The sequence below is a fragment of the Emydura macquarii genome, unplaced genomic scaffold (genome assembly GCF_026122565.2).
Source record: "Emydura macquarii macquarii isolate MOO-44397 ecotype Brisbane River unplaced genomic scaffold, CSIRO-AGI_Emac_v2 contig_1170, whole genome shotgun sequence".
NCBI classification, from domain to species: Eukaryota; Metazoa; Chordata; order Testudines; family Chelidae; genus Emydura; species Emydura macquarii.
In genome coordinates, this window is record NW_027131307.1 from 762,519 (window position 1) to 778,772 (window position 16,254).

At 49.6% G+C, this 16,254-nt stretch overlaps 1 protein-coding gene across 1 annotated transcript in view; it reads left to right on the top strand.

Moving 5' to 3' along the window:
- The window catches only part of LOC137152316 (fer-1-like protein 4), a 100,861-nt gene that overhangs the window by 58,777 nt on the left and 25,830 nt on the right, over positions 1 to 16,254 (top strand). Inside the window, exons 31-37 of the mRNA XM_067546867.1 lie at positions 372 to 503; positions 2,363 to 2,411; positions 4,466 to 4,572; positions 5,257 to 5,388; positions 7,421 to 7,531; positions 8,061 to 8,188; positions 9,329 to 9,499. Coding sequence (XP_067402968.1) covers positions 372 to 503; positions 2,363 to 2,411; positions 4,466 to 4,572; positions 5,257 to 5,388; positions 7,421 to 7,531; positions 8,061 to 8,188; positions 9,329 to 9,499 — 830 coding nt within the window. The remainder of the gene's footprint in view (positions 1 to 371; positions 504 to 2,362; positions 2,412 to 4,465; positions 4,573 to 5,256; positions 5,389 to 7,420; positions 7,532 to 8,060; positions 8,189 to 9,328; positions 9,500 to 16,254) is intronic.

Consider the following 16,254-nt stretch of genomic DNA (forward strand, 5'->3'; position numbering starts at 1 on the left):
CAGCACATGGAGGGTTCTCATGTAAACAGGTGTACCTGGGTTAGTGGAATCTCTTCTGCATGGTTCCTGCCTAGTCGCTGTTTGCTCTTGTCCTGCACTCGCTGAGAGAGCTATGACCTCTGGCATAGCTATCCTTGATTGTCCCTGGATTGCCTTTCTGGTGTGAATAATGCTGCTCTGGTAGAAATGCACAAAAACTGAGCCATGGGAAGCCATGTGGTTGTTGTGGCCTTTGTGAAACTGAGCTCTGGGGGTGGTGTGGGAGAAAGCTTCTCTAATATGAGGCCATTAATACAGTCCACTACATATGGCTCACAGATACCCATGCTTGGCTATTTCCTGGATCTCAGCCCTTTGCTGTGTGTTCTTAGGCTCCTCTGAAGAAAATTCCTATCAATAAACTCATAAAGAAAGAGGATGACTTTGAGGAGGAAAAGCCAGAGTTGGAAGAACTGGATTGGTGGTCTAAGTACTATGAGTCCTTAAAGGAAATGAGCAACCAGGTAATGCTGTCTGTCCCTTCCATTCCTTGGTACCTTCTTGGCACGACAGCTGCAAGAGCTGTCAGCATGGGAGGAATGGCTGCACTAGAGAACACTACCCAGGACCTGTGGTGAAACTTTGAGAAGTACCTAAATTACTTAGGAGCTCAAGTCCCAAGGACTTTCAGTGAGACTGGGGCTCCTAAGGGCCAGATTCACAAAGGGACTTATGCATCTAACTGCCTCTTTAGGTGCCTACGTCAACCATTCAGGAACCTCTGCCATTCACCAAACCACTGCTCAGCCACTGCCTAACACTGCAGGCCCCTAAGTCCCAAGCCACCGAGTTTTCACTGATAAATGTGTGCAAAGCCACCTAAGTCCTGATGCTGCCCCACGGATTATGAGCTGCTCGGAGCCCTAGCACCAGCTGAAGCCCCAAAGCAGGAGTCTCAAAAAAAAACTAGGTGTTCCCCCATCTATCTCGCAGCCAGAGCTGAGCCCGCTGGTGTGCTCTGAGAACACCTACAGGCCAGTGCCCTGCACAGAAGGCAGCTGGGGGTGTACATATGGATCCCTGGTGTACCCAGTAGTTAGCGCACTCATCTGGGCTGTGGGTGACAGACCTTCAAATCCCAGCTCTGCCTGATTTGCCATAGGCACTCAAACTTACCTTTCCCACATCCCGGGTGAGTGTCCTGACCAAGGGACTGTTTCTCTCTGGCCCAATGGCTATTTCATTCAAAGGAGAACAGCTTCAGCAGGAGAGATCCACCGCCCCCCCCATGTATTCCCAATAGCCTGCTTGTCAGAGCACTCTTGTTTGACACCTGGATTCAAGTGCCTTCTCCAAATTGGGAAGAATGGGGATATGAACCTGGGTCTCCCATGTCCCAGGTGCGTGCAGTATCGCTGGGCTATTGGCTGTATGGGGGAGGGGCAGGCAGGCGTCTCTCTCCCTCCCCCGCTGTGTTTGTGAGCAAGGGCTGACCAGGCTCAGGCACGGCAACCCAGTGCTAAGCTGTATAGTACTGTTCAGCATGGTGTGTACAAGATCCTCTTTACACTAATCCAGCCAGAGCTGGCAGAGATTGCCGGGTCCTATGACAAACACAGCTGCTGTGGAGAAGCAAGCTCTGTGATCCGTCTATATCTGGTACAGATAGGCACCTATCCCCAGGAGATCCTGAGTGAAGGCATCTACTGAGCTCTGGCCTCTCAGTAAAGGTCCAGATCAATGGGAATTAAATATCTCAGTCCTTTTGTGGGTCTGGGCTTTATGCCCTGTCCCGGTCCTCAGCGTTTCATTCTTGGTTTGCTGAGGCAGCTCCCTGCTCAGCATGCTGACATCTGAGACTCCCTTTCTTGGACACCTCACTCAGGGCTGGGAACTCTGTTGGGAGCAGAGTGCCATGGGGTTGGCAGTGCATGCTGAGCGAAGCAGCCCTACGCACTGTCTGAATCTGGCCCCAAGTGCCTTGATCACTTTTGAAAATGGGATTTGGGCTGAACAGTCATGTGGGAGGATCTCGGGGGGTTGCAAATGTTACACATGGCTTCACTTGTCCTGGATATTCGCCCTGATAGTGCTTCTTTCCCGCCTTCCTAGTCATCCCTGAATTGACCCAAGAGAATAGGAAGTGCCTCTGAGATGTGTGTGTCTGCAGCCTGTCTCATTGTTTAGCTTAACCCCAGAAGCCTGTAAAAAGAAACTACAGTACTGGGCGGTCGAGATCCCAGCTGTGCCCCTTACACTAGTGTGAATCAGTCTAAGTAATAATGCTGTAAGGGGGAGGGGTTACCCTGGCATGAAATGGGCCAAGTGCTGTAAGGTTTGGCTCATTTGCTGGCTGAACAATGCAGTGACGTGTGTGTTTCAGTCCCATAGTGACGAGGAGGATGGTGACAATGAGGACCCGAATGATGCAGGTGAGTTGTTGGCCTGGGGATATGCCCCAGCCTAGACAAACACAGGATTTGCTGGTATTCCCAAGCAGTGAAATCCTGACTTGCTGTAAAAGGACACTGCACGTATTGGTGCTGTATTTGACAGCAGTTCCATTGGAAGCAGAGTAAAGACCCCAAGCTGATTGCACTGTGGCTCACACCGATTGTGTCCCTCAGTCTGATAAAATCACACTTTTCATCAACAGCTCTTCAAGTGCTCCAGAATCTTTTTTTTTTTTTAACTGTATCCTAGCCCTGTGGATAGGACAGGGCTGTTATCTCCGTGTATGGCTGAAGAGCTGAAGCATGGAGAGGCTGCGTGACTTGCCCAAGGGAGCCTGTAACAGAGAAGGAAATTGAGCATAGGTCTTCACATTGAGCTGGGTAGCATTGTGTTGTACTGGTTCCTGCTGCCAAATCACCTGATTCTGTTAGGACATTTTGGAGTTTTTAATAAAACCCCTCCATAACCTTGTCTATCTTCAGCAAGTTCTGCTGACCACAGGCAGTGCGTTAAATTGGCCAGCTGTTACTAAACTAAGCAGTTTTGCACATGCCAGCAAGGACAGAAATAATACACCAGGGGGCTAAGGAGAATAGAATACGTTAAGCTGATGTTCTCGAGTGGAAAAGAAATGCAGGAAAATCAAGGATTCTAAGAAAGATGAGGTGCGAGAGGAAAGATGAATTTACAGTGTAAAAAGAGCCAGAGAAGTTGAGGCATCATAGCATGGAGGAGAGAGAAGCTCTGGGGAGACTAAATTTGGAATGTAAAATGCAGTTCTGAGTTCATCACTCACAGAAGGATGTTGACAAGCTGTAGGGAACTCGGGAAGCAGTGAAATGATTGAGGACAGGTATTTCTGAGATTATAAAATGTCACTAGCCATACGATGACCAAGGGAGGTCCAACAACAATGTGAAGAATGTAAACAGCTAGGAGGGAGAGGAATTGTACTGGGTGCCCCCTGAGGATATAACAAAGGGCAAAGGGATGAAATTAAGTAAAGGAGAATGTGGGCTGAATATCAAGGGCAGTTTACTGCATCGGAGCTCTGGCAGATTGTGGACTCTTCTCCCCTGGGGACTGGTTGGAGCCCCACGACTTGAGACATAGACCTAGACATACTGCAGGCAACGCCTTGTGTCATTACTGGCAAGATGAACCTTTGTTCTGCAGCAAGGCGCAGTCAGCTGGGGCAACTTCAGGTACATTCAAAATGGAGCTGTGCCTTGAACTGAGTGTGTCAGTGGTACCTAGGCCAGCGCCAGCTGCTCCCCTGCGCATTTAGTTCAATATTCAGCGCCACTGATTTGGTGCTGGCAGCAGGCCTAGCTGGGGAGAGGGGAAGCGGTGGGTTTTGGCATCTGGGGAGGGGACAGTTGGGACTTTAGGTTAGCACATGTTGGCTTTGGGGAAGAGATGAATCTTCCCTTCCTTGCTCCTCATTCCACCAGCCCTTGGCAGTGACCAGCTGGCCTTAGCCCCCAGCCCAATATTTGCCTCTGTATCCCAAAGTGATGGATACACAGATCAGTTGGATCTTTCTCCTGACACCACCAGCAGTGTAATAGTTAGCAAAGTTGCCATTTAAAGTTATCATTGATAGCTCCCCACACCTTGGCATGAGCCCTCCCATGCCCAGCCACTGTCATCGCTCCTACTTCTTCATTTAAAAATTCAGCTCACGCTGCATGTGTGAAATACACTATTTGGACAGTTGGCAAATAGCCATTCATTCTGTTTTCTGTATCAAATCATCAGTGATTTCCTGTCTTCTTTGTTGCTGGCCTCACTGCTCTGTAAATACCCCATGTTCTTCCATGAAGGTAAATCATGGAAATGCTTTTCGAGGACAGTTATTCCAAGACATTGATCGTTGTGTTGTGCAATGATATTTTATCTTGTTTTCAAACAACTGACTGAAAACAAAAGCTATTGTTAAGCTAATGTCATGGAGTGATATACAAATCAGAGAGAAAAATACCTTGTTTGGAAAAGCCAGGGCGTCACATCTCATTACTGCCATTTGTAGATGGAGGGAACTTAAACATGGACTCTATTGACGTGGAAGTGGAAAATGGAGTGATAGTTGAAGCTGAGCCAGCGCGGCCCAAAAGGAAGCTCATAGCCACTCTGCAGGTAAGTCTTAGGACTTGTCTACACTTACCTCGGAGATTCGGCGGCAGTCGACTGGAGGTACGCAAGCTACGCAAAAAACTTGCGTAACTCCCATCGACTTCTGTGCTTCTGTTCTGTGCGCCGTCTTCACTGCACTGTGCCGACGGGAACCACATTCCCATCGATGCAGCGCTACACCACTTGAGAAAGTGGTCTTAATATGTCGATTTCTGGATCAACTGAGCGGGTCTGCACTGACCGCTCAGTCGATCCAGAGAAGTCAATCTGACAGCGGCAAATTTGCCACAGTCAGTGAAGACATAGCCCTAGAGTATGATTCATCTGGTCTGTCTCAGCTTGTTCCCTCCTGGTATTTCTTCCTCACTGTCCTGCCAGTTGTGACCCCATATATCCTAAAGGGGCAAAGCTAATCAGAACACTGACACTCTGCAGCACTGCCATCAGTTTGCATGCCCAGCTGCCTTTGCCTTTGATGGGGATTCCACTGAAACAAAAGCCTCATCTGGCTAGGTGCTGAGTGCCCTCATCTCCTTCTGTCAGTGTCAGAAATGCCACAAAACCAGGGAGGGAATGGGCCAGACAGTCAATGGGGGAAATCATCCTTAGATCTCAGTAACTCTTTCCTTCCCTTTGGGATGACTGAGCAGGAAGGAAAGTGCCTAAATAACTTGCAATTTATTTCAGATCTACTACTCGGAGCTGGAGAACGAGTTTGATAATTTTGAAGACTGGCTGTATATCTTTCCACTTTATCGTGGGAAAGTGAATGAGGATGAGGATGGAACTGGAGATGAGAACTTTGTGGGAAAATATAAGGTACTGTGTCATTTGAGTGCCATTCATGTTGTATGTGAAATAAAAAAAGGATAGCACTCATGAAAGAGGGGAAAGCAACTAGCAGCATAAGAAGAACATTTTTATCCTTAAAACAACAAGACTAACACATTTATTTGGGCATAAGCTTTCGTGGGCAGAAACCCACTTTGTCAGATGCATCTTTGTTATCCTTCACTGAGCAAGGAATTGAGATGCTAAATTCCATTCATGCGTGTAGTCAGGAGGAGTGGCTTGCAGCATAAAGTCTCCTGATGGAATTCTTTGGCAGATCCACACTATTGAAGTTTCATCCATTCCTTGGGTGCCATGGAACCAATACAAGCAGTAGCCACAAGGGGATGCCTGTATCTTCACCACAAATGACCATTTTGGTGGCTCCGCCCACTTCTCCAGTGCCCTGAGCTCACAAAAATCACCTCTTGCTGTACATTTGGGGCCCGGGCGCCAGCTTTAGTTTAAGACCTGTTTGAGGGAGTATTTGTATTTAGTTCTGTTACTGCAGATTGTTTATTGTCTGCTACTGGTGAAATTTAACCCACAACATGCCAGAACGATGCCCCCCTGAAGACTGCTTAAATGATGTGCATCCTTCAGTATCAAATAGTGGGTGAGAAGGGGGAGGGCATGGGTCTGCAGTGTCACGTTGACATCCAGGGCTATGAGTTAGCAAGTAACCATCAGTGCTAGCCTGTGTAAACATCTGTTCTGGTACCGTCCTCCCTCCACCCTTCCCTCCCATTGTTTGTTACACTTGAGTGGTGAGGTAGGGTGGCCTTCGTACGTCCGTGGGTTGAGCGCTTTTTCAGTGTGGTGGGCACAAAATGGCCACTCGGGGCTCCCACCACACTTAAGATGGCGGCCATCTCGCTTCTTCCCTGTCTTCCTTCAGGCCTTTGCAGGCCGAGCATTGCCCTCGGGACCTTAGGTTCTAAGGTCGGGATAGGGGGTGTCCAAGCCCGCGCTCTTCTTTGGACACAAGCCCAGAGACCCTGGCTGACAGCAGTGGCTGGCTGGTGCTATAAGGCACTGTGTAAGTCTTTTCTCTGGGCTGCTTCCCTACCTTGGTCTTCGTTGGGGCTAAGTTGCCATGCCAACAGGCAAGCCCCTGCTCTCCTCTGGCTCCTGCCACTCACAGTTTCTCTTCTCTCCAAACTCCAAGAGCACCCTGCCTGCCTGGCAGGGAGCTTATATCTGCTCCCAGGCAGTGCTTAATGGGTCTCAGCTGACTCTGGCCTTAGCTGACCCTAATTGGTCTCAGCTGACCCTGGCCTCAGCTGGCCCTAATCAGCCTGAAGGAACCCTTGGACAGCTGCTAGGGGAACAGGGCCTTGGTCATTCTTAGGCTCACATAGCGTCCTTCTACCACCCTCCGGTAGCCCCTGTCACAGTGGTATCACCTAGTCTTTAGATGGTAAGCTCTCTGCATAGAGACTCTGTACAGGTATTGACTGAGGCCTCTGCATGCTACCATGATACACACAATTAGTAATAATTAATATTATTACACTGAAAGTCCTTCCTGCGGCAGAGGCCTTTGCCACTCATCCATGGTCTCCTGAAGTGTCTGCTGCAGAGGCTGACTTCAGAGGACTGATTAGGAGAGCTAGCTAGCATGTGAATAGCATGGCTCCCCTGCCCTCCTCCTGCAGGCCAGCCCCAGGCTGGCATGTGCCCAGGCCATCACGGGCTGGGGGGAGTTGCCAGAATCCTCTCTGCCGGACTGCAGACTAGTCTGTCTCTTCAGAAAGATCAAGTCTCCTGAGCTGAGTTTGGGGGAGAGGCCCTGCCCCTCTCTTTGGAAACAGCCCATTGTGCAGCACTAGCTCAGGAAGCCCAGGACTGTATGGCCTGGCACGGGCACAGCCAGACATGTAGTTTGCCACTTTCAATCTGACACAATTACGGCAGTGCCAAGGAGCAAATCCTGGGCACTACGATTTGCTACAATTTTTTCTGTAGAAGGACATTGATTGCACAGTGGTGCTATTCCTGTTCCATGTCTCCACTTCAGGGTTCATTCTTCATTTATCCTGCTGAGGAGGCAGGCACAGAACACAAGATCTCACAGGGCGTTCCCAGGAACAGACCCATCAAGGTGCTTGTACGAGTTTATATTGTTAAGGTAAGTGACCTCAGTGAGGCATGGAGGCCTTGTCCAGATCACAGCTGAAGAGTCCCTGGCCATCCCACATCCTGTATTCGTGGACCAGGAACCCTGGAGTAGGGATTATGGTCTAGCTAGTTGCTCCATTTCCTGCCATCCGTTTGGGCCATCGCAGGATTGGTCTCCACAGGGTGGTTTTTAGTGCTTTGTCCTGTGTAGAGTCAAATGTCTGAAGTGCTGGGGTTTCCACTCTCCTCCCTGGGGAGGCTACTCCTTACTTACCTCCCCACTCCTGTGCCTAGGCTGTGCCTAGCAGCAGTGCCTGGGAGCTAAACTGGCAGTTCTGCTGAGGGCTTCCATGCTTACACCTGACTAGCGTGTCTTGTAGAGACTCATCTGCTCTGTGACTGATATGATTGGAGGCTCAGTGTCCCAGCTCAGAAACTCCTCTGCTGGCCTGTGCCCTGCTCTTGCTGTCATTTGGCCTGGGCTTCACAGCTGAAGTGGTGAATGGCAGCCCCATAACTTCCTCTCTTGTGTACTTTAGGCAACAAACCTGTCCCCGGCAGACCCAAATGGCAAGGCGGATCCCTATGTGGTGGTAACACTTGGGCAAGAGCAGAAGGACACGAAGGACCGCTACATCCCAAAGCAGCTCAATCCAGTGTTTGGAGAGTATGGAGCAGACTTTACCTTATGTTGTGTTTAATGTGAACAGCCTCCTTCCTGGGGCATGTTGAAAAGGGTGGTGGCTGGGTCTCTGCACAGACTCAATATGACTTCGGGGCTCCTTTCTCTTTCCAATGGGCACTCCATACATTGGTGCATCAGGCCCACACACCAGGGGCACTGTACGTGCATGTGTCTGATGGCCCTCCACTCATCAGGGCAGAACATCTGGGGTGTTGCTTACAGGAGCACCACTCGGTAGAATACCTGATATACGGGCAAAGCAGCACAGGAGCCTGGCCCCTCCAGAACCTACCCCCAGGAGGGAACAGAGAGCAGGGAAACCCCCTCTTCTGGGGAAGAAAGGAGAACCCCAGGCCTCTTCTTTAACAGCAAGAAATGGTTGGAGAAAGGAGACCCCACTCCCACCAGCTGCCGAAACCAGGGGAGCATTGCACATAGTGACGGTGCGGCAACAGGGCATCAGGGCCCAGTTCCTTTGTGTGTTGTGACACACTCGCTGTGCTGCTGCTGGCCCAGGATCATGGGGTTTAGAGCTTGGCCACATGGTTTATACAGTGTCTGAACTCCCACGTAATCCTGATCGCCATCATTTAGAAATGTGCTGCTGGATGTGCCCCATGTTTGCACACGCAATCAGAGTGAATGGGGGGCACTGAATTGTCCCTGGGTTGAAATCTGAGCTTGTCCAAAGAGGGGGAAGGTAATGGGAGGCCATTGTAACCTGCCAGCCCAATGTGTCTCACTGTCATTGAAACAGAGTAGAGTCTCAGGAATGATGTCAAATGAGTTGTTTGAACTAAAAGAACCTGCTGAGCTTACAGAACTGTTGTAGCAGAGCAGGGGAGTGTTAACATGAGGGGAGTGTCCAGACCTGTGCATTGAAAATGTGTTTTGAGCAGGGATTTAGACAGGAGAGGGTGCTGCCCCTTCTGGATATTTCCTTCCTGAGGGGCACCAGGCAACTTGCTCAGGGGTTGGTGAGTTGTGTGTGGCGGGAAGACTGGAGCATCATCAGGATTGCTCCTGCATACCTAGTCTCTGCCATCATTCCTGAGGGGTGGGAGGAATATGTGCTTTATTTCCATTCTCTCTGCTAATTGAGTGTCTCTGATTTGTGTTCAGGGTTCTGGAACTGAGCATATCCTTTCCTATGGAATCAGAGCTCACTGTATCCATATTTGACCATGATTTGGTTGGGTCTGATGACCTGATTGGGGAGACAAAGATTGACTTGGAGAACCGATTCTACAGCAAACACAGAGCTAACTGCGGAGTGGCCTTCCAGTATGACACGTATGTTCCAGAGGACACAGCTGGCATAAATTATTTTCTTTCATCAACTCATTGATGTTAAGGCTAGAAGGAACCATTATGACCATTTAGCCTGTCCTCCTGTAGTACACCAGCCAGAGCATTTCACCCAGGGATTCCTGCATCCAACTCATAACTTGTGGTTGAATGAGAGCACCTCTAGTTACGTAATATGGAGCCCTCCTGGTGTTATGGTGGAAGGTGCTAATGGCTGCCATCAGTCACAGACTTAGTTAAAGCTTATGGGTGTGCTCAGCACATTTCATTCAGGTTAAATGGAGGGAGCAATTAAATACCCCCTTGTATAGTGATAGCTGAAACAGTATAAGTCACTGCTCAAGGCACGGGCAGCAGGGCAAGGCCTGAGCAGAAGTTGAGTTATGTGAGCTGTTTGGTTTCCCTTGGGATTGAGCAAGCATGGCCAAGGGCATTGATTGGTTCCAGCTGTGTGCATGGGTGTGAGAGAGGTAGAAAGCCAGGAGAGAGCAAGACAAGCAGTGGTGAGCGTGGCTCTGGGAGGAAGGATACAGGACTCTCTGGAAAGGCAGCCTTGGTTCTTTTTCAAGTAGATGTAGTCACGTATTCCACCTAGGTGTGTGCGCCCAGTGCACCAAAGCTTGAGAACTTTTTCTAGCAGCACCTGTAGGAGTTGGTGCTTGCACCTCTCCCCTGGCTGTCTGAGGCAGCACCGCCCTGACCCCTTCCCCCATCCCCTCCCCAGTTCCTTCTTAATGCCCAGGGCTGGAGTCGAGCTATGTGGTTCTTAACCTCACAATTCCTATCCATTTTTGTCACCTTAATGTTGTATAGAGTTAGTTTGCAGTACCCCAGGATTAGTAGAGTAAGATTTAGCTAAGTTTCCCTGGTTTTAAACATTGTCCGTCATGAGGAGGAGTGATCCCTAACAATGACTCCCACGTGAGGTGTTTGCTGTGTTAGGTGACGCACATATCAAGAAGTGGTATTCACTTTGCAAATCAATCACAAAACCGACTTGGGTGGTGAGAGCTCTTTGTCTGAAGCAGCACCTGTGTGAACAGGCCATGCGGCCTGCTTCATCCCCGAGGCCTGCCTTGGCTCAGAGTCGCCCTGGGGTTCAGAGTGTGCTGCCACTTCGTGCTCTGCAGCTGGCACCACTCTGAAGAGCCGGAGAAGTCGCTCTCCATCAAGTGCACTGAAGAAAAGGTCTCATAAGAGCCCACTCCAGTCTTCCTTCTCCAGTATGGACCAGCACAGTGGTCCTCCTGGCACAAGGGATGGAGCAGGTCCTTCCAGCCACTCCCCAGTCCTGTGTAGTGAAGGGAGAGTCCCTGTACTGTCAACTCCTGTTCTGGCTCTGGGGCATCAGTGGAGTCCAGCACTAATGAGAGAAAAGCAGGCACCAGCTCTTGCCATGCCAAAGGAGTATCAGGTGCCACTGGACCTGCTGTGCCTTTCTATCCTGGTCTCTCCCTTGGTCCAGGACTTTGCCAGGGCTATGTTGTTTATAGCCCTGTTGGCTGGGTGGGCTGCTGAGTGTTTGGATCTGCTGGCACGTATCCCAATGCTTCCCTTCTGCAGTCTGTGGAGGTGGGGCCGGCGCCAGGCTCAGCACCGCTTTGGGCACCGCCGATATTACCATAGTGGTACTCGCCACCTCCACTTCAGCACCGTCAGTCACTTCAGTACTGCCACTGACTTGGGTCAGCACTACCCCGGCACTGAAAACAAGGGAGGCGTACTTGGTACCAGCGTTGGCGCCAGTCCCCCTCATTCTGGGCAATGGGGGAGTTGGACTGGTTGCTCACCCCTTAAGGGCTGGCTCCACCTTTATCCCATGAAGTCCGAAACTCCTCGGCATCGATGTCGGGATGTTCCTCCTCCCACTCCCCATCACTTGACCTACACGGGCCATTCGTGGAGCACCGTAGGTACCTGGACTGGGACTCTCTGGCAGTTGGAACAGGGCCCCGACCCGGCACCCGACTAGCCACTGATGCCCTATGCATCTATCCAGTGGCCTCCATGGAATCCGTGGGATGCTCCTTGGTTGCGGAGTCACACTCCTCATCTCACTCTAAGGCAAGGTCACTGGGCAGGTCTGTGGCAGTGACAATCGATCTGCTGCAGGCCCTGACTCTGGTGAACCTTCTCCTCGTGGAGCCTCCAGAATTGTTCCATCAAAGGTCTGTCAGTTCAAGAGTGGAATCTGGCCCTGGCACAATTAACTGCCTCTTCTTCATCCCCCGATGACTCAGCAATGCCTGGCTCTTCCTCTCCTTTGGTACTGGAGGATTTCAAAGAGTACTAGGACCTTTTGCGGTGCATGGCTGCCTCCATGGATTTTCAGACAGAGTTCCTGCAGGAGAATACTCATAAGTTATGGGATATCCTGCAGCCATCTGCTCTTGGAAGAGTTGCTCTCCCCATTAACGGTATGCTCCTAGAGTCTGCAAAGGTTCTCTGGAGCACACCAGCTTTGATACCACCTACTGCAAAGTGTTTGGAGAAACTCTATTTTGTCCCAGGAGAGAAGGGGCAAGGGAGGCTAAACAGACAGCATGAGAAGGTCAGAGAACCAGCACTGCCTCAGCCATGCCAGGGAATGAGGATGAGGTTGACTTGATCCACTTTCAGCTTGAGGATGACCGGTGCAATGATCAGGATCAGAGGAAAAGCGTACAGCTGAGCTGCTTGCCAAGGAAGCCTGAGATGAGCCGCCTTGAGAGCAGAACAGATGGCATTTCTAGGAACGTCCCAAGGTGCAAAGATGACCTGTAGGACAATTGTCTTCAGGGACCAGTCATGCCCCAGGGAAAATTCCTGCTGAGATGGTCTGTGAGATGATTCTCGACCCCAAGCATATGATCAGCTACTAGAGTGATGCTGTCCTCCATGCAGAACTGCCATAGCCTGACTTCCTGCTCTGACCATAGACACTGAACTTGCAGCAACCCCACCCTAAGAACATAAGATCAATCACACTGGGTCAGAGCAAGGGTCCACCTAGCCTGGTGTCCTACCTTCCCACAGTGGCCAATACAAAGTGCTTCAGAGGGAATGAGTAGAACAGGGCAATTATCAAGGGATCCATCCCTTGTTGCCCACGCCTAGCTTCTGGCAAATGGAGGCTATGGACACCCGGAGCAGGGGGATGCTGATTGTCATGCATCCCTGACAGTTTTGGCTAACAGACATTGATGGACCTGTCCTCCATGAACTTATCTAGTTCTTTTTTTAATACAGTTTTACTTTCGGCCTTCACAACATCCCCTGGCAATGAATTCCACAGATTGACTGTACATTATATGAAGAAATACTTCCTTTTGTTTGTTTTAAACCTGCTGCCTATTAATTTCATTGGGTGACCCCAGCTTCTTGTGTTATGTGAAGGAGTAAATAAAACTTCTTTATTCACTTTCTCCATACCAGTCATGATTTTATAGACCTCTATCATATCCCCCTTAGTTGTCACTTTTCCAAGCTGAAAAGTCCCAGTCTTTTTAATCTCTCCTCATATAGAAGCTGTTTCATACCCTTAATCATTTTTGTTGCCCTTCGCTGTACCTTTTCCAATTCCAATATATCTTTTTGAGATGGGGCAACCAGAATTGCCCACAGCATTCAAGATGTGGGTGTACCAGGGATTTACATAGAAGCAGTATGATATTTTCTCTCTCTTTATCTATTGCTTTCTTAATGATTCCCAGCATTCTGTTAGCTTTTTTTGACAGCCACTGCACATTCAGTGTATTTTTTCAGAGAACTATTCACAATGGCTCTATCAGGGAGGTGTCAGTGACAAGAGACCAGGTTGGTACGAGCCGGACAAAGGGAATGCCCTGACATATTCTCCAGAAGAGTTCACCACCACAAGGAGTTCAGAACCAGCAGGGGAAGATGGACCAATCTGTCCAAGGAGTGAAGATGGGGATAGTAAACTGTCCTGAGCCACAGTTGAAGTGGGTGAAGATAAAACCTCAAAAACTGGACCACTTCTTGCAAGCAGCCATGTGGCCCAAGAGCCTCAGGCGAACCCGAACAGTCAAGGAAGGTTGGGACCACAGACAGGAGGAAAGGTGGTGAATTGCCTGAAAATGGTCAGTCTGTAAACATGCTCTTGAACTCGTAGAGTCTATTAGGGCCCCAGTGAACTTGATTTTCTGAGTGGAAACCAAAGTTTAGACTGAGGCCTAGACAGTCAAGTAAGCCAAGCATAGTGTTTGTGAGCGAGAGCTTCCTCTCTGGACCTGCCCCTCAGCAACCAATCACCCAGATATGGGAAGATGTCAATTCCCTTGTTCTTGAGGTATGTCCTCATCATGAGCATATGCTTGGTAAAAACCAAAGAGCAGAAGATAGGCCGAAAGGAAGCCCTGAGTATTGAAAATGGCACTCCACCATGACAGACTGAAGGGATTTTCTGTGGCTCAGCTTAATGACCATGTGAAAACTGACATCTTAAATATCTGGCAGCAAACCAGTCATTCTGAGACAACACGGGGAGGAGTCGATATGGCGACCATTCGGATCCTCATGTATCTGATGTACTTGTTGAGGACACAAAGGTCGAGAATGGGTCTTACCCCTTTTGGATTTGGGAACCAGAAAGTTTGCAGAATAAAAGCCCTGGCCCCAATGTTCCGGCAGAACCTTCTCCGCTGCTCCCAACGCCGGCAGAGAGCGGACCTGCTCAAGGAGCAGTATCTAATGAGGGGTTCCCTGAAGAGGGATGGGGTTGGGGGAGTAATGGAGAGGAACTGGATGGCATAGCCTGATCTGATAGTGCCTAGGACCCAACTGTCGGTAATAATCGAGCCCCATGCATTGTGCAAGCGAGCCAGCTTGTCCTCGAATGGAGGGGACAGGGAAAAGGGACCGATGACTGGACCACTGTCTGGACAAAGGAGTCAAAATGGATGCTTGGCGGTGCCTGGAGAGGACATGTCAACTGGCCAATCCCCAGACCCGAATGCCACCTCCTATGCCTCTTTCTCGGTTAGTCCTGCTGTCTTGGGGGAGGGAAAAGCTGCCCAAAGGTGCATTGCTGATGGTACTGCTGCTGTTGACCACTATAGTGGTGCCTCTGCACTGCTGCATACACACCCAAAGGAACATAAGATAGCCCTCGAATCCTTGAAGGAGTGCAGCGTCTCGTCCGTCTTGTCCTAAAAGAAGCGCTCAGCCATCGAAGGGCAAATCCTCTATAACCTGTTGCACATCAGGAGCAGTACCTGAATTCCACAGCTACAATGCCCTTTTCATGGTCGCCACCAAGGCTGTTACTTAGGTCAAAGTATTTGCAATGCCCAACATAGACTGCAATGAAGTCCTGACCACCAAGCAGTCGTCAGTGATAAATGCCCAAAATTCCTCCCTGGAAGCTTCAGGCAGCTGGTCTGCAAACTTAGACATAGCCAGCCAGTTCACAAAGTTGTATTTGGACAGCAGTGCCTGCAGCAACTGCATCTGCAAAGAAGAGGAGGTGTAAATCTTCCTACCCATTAGATCCACCTATTTATAGTCTTTATCCTTAGGAGTTGACTTAAATCTGCCCTACCGGGCTGTATCATCCACCAGAGAATTTGGGGCCAGATGGGAGTAAAAATCCTCAAATCTCCATCCCAACCTACTCACACATGATCCCAGTTGTACCTTGCATCCTGCACTCAGTTCCCAGCATCTCCCGGCATGGTTGCTTCATGGCTGAATGAAGAGGAAAAGTGATGTTCGGTCGCAGTTCAACAGTGCCCCTCCACAGTAGAAATCCATTGGCCCATGGAGTTTGACCGATTCTGGTTTCTGTCCAGGAAATCTTGGAGTACTTGCTGTACCTTCAGCTGTCGGGTCTTGTGCTTAGCTCATTGAAAGTGCATCTGGCGGTGATGTCAGCATTTCATCCCCCATTCAGGGAAGATCAATTTTCTCCAGTGCCACGGTAGCAAGATACTTAAATGGGCTTTTTCCTCTCTGGTCCAAGAGTCAATTCCTCTGTGGGACATTAACATTGTCCTAGTGGCTTTGATGTGGCTTCCATTCGAGGCCCTGACATCTTGTCCCTCTCCGCTTTGGTGTCAGATGCCTGTATTCCTGGTAGGGATAACATACATAAAGAGAGTCTGTGAGTTGCAGGCTCTGATGGCAGAGCCTCCTTAATCACAGTTCTCCAAGGATACAGTGACTTTATGGCTGTACCCAAAATTTCTGTCTAAAGTAGTTTCTCAGTTTCATTTGAACCTGGTGGTATATTTATCTGTGTTCTTTCTAAGCCCCATTCATCTCCGGAGGAGCAGTGTCTCCACACGTTAGATGTCAGGCAATGTCTAGCCTTCTCTCTGGACAGGACTAAACCATATCTTGTTTCGCCTTGTCTGTTTGTGTCAGATGCAGATCATGTGAAGGGTCAGGTAGTCTCTTCACAGAGATAGCAGGTGCAATCTCACTCTGTGAGAGTGCAAGCAATGCCAATCATGTTCCTGAGTGACGTCTCAGTAGTGCACATGTGCAGGGCTGCTACGTGGTTGTCCATACATACATTGACGAACCATTGCACCATTATCGCATCTTCCAGAATGGATACAAACTACAGAAGGGCGGTCCTGCATTCCTGGTGTAGGTAGCCTCTGAGCCCTGTCTCCTGGGAGAGTCACTAATCAGAATACATGGCTTCTTCTACATGAAGAAGAACAAAGGGTCACTTTCTGTAACTGTGGTTTTTTGAGATGTGATGCAGATGTGTGTTCCACAACCCACCCTCC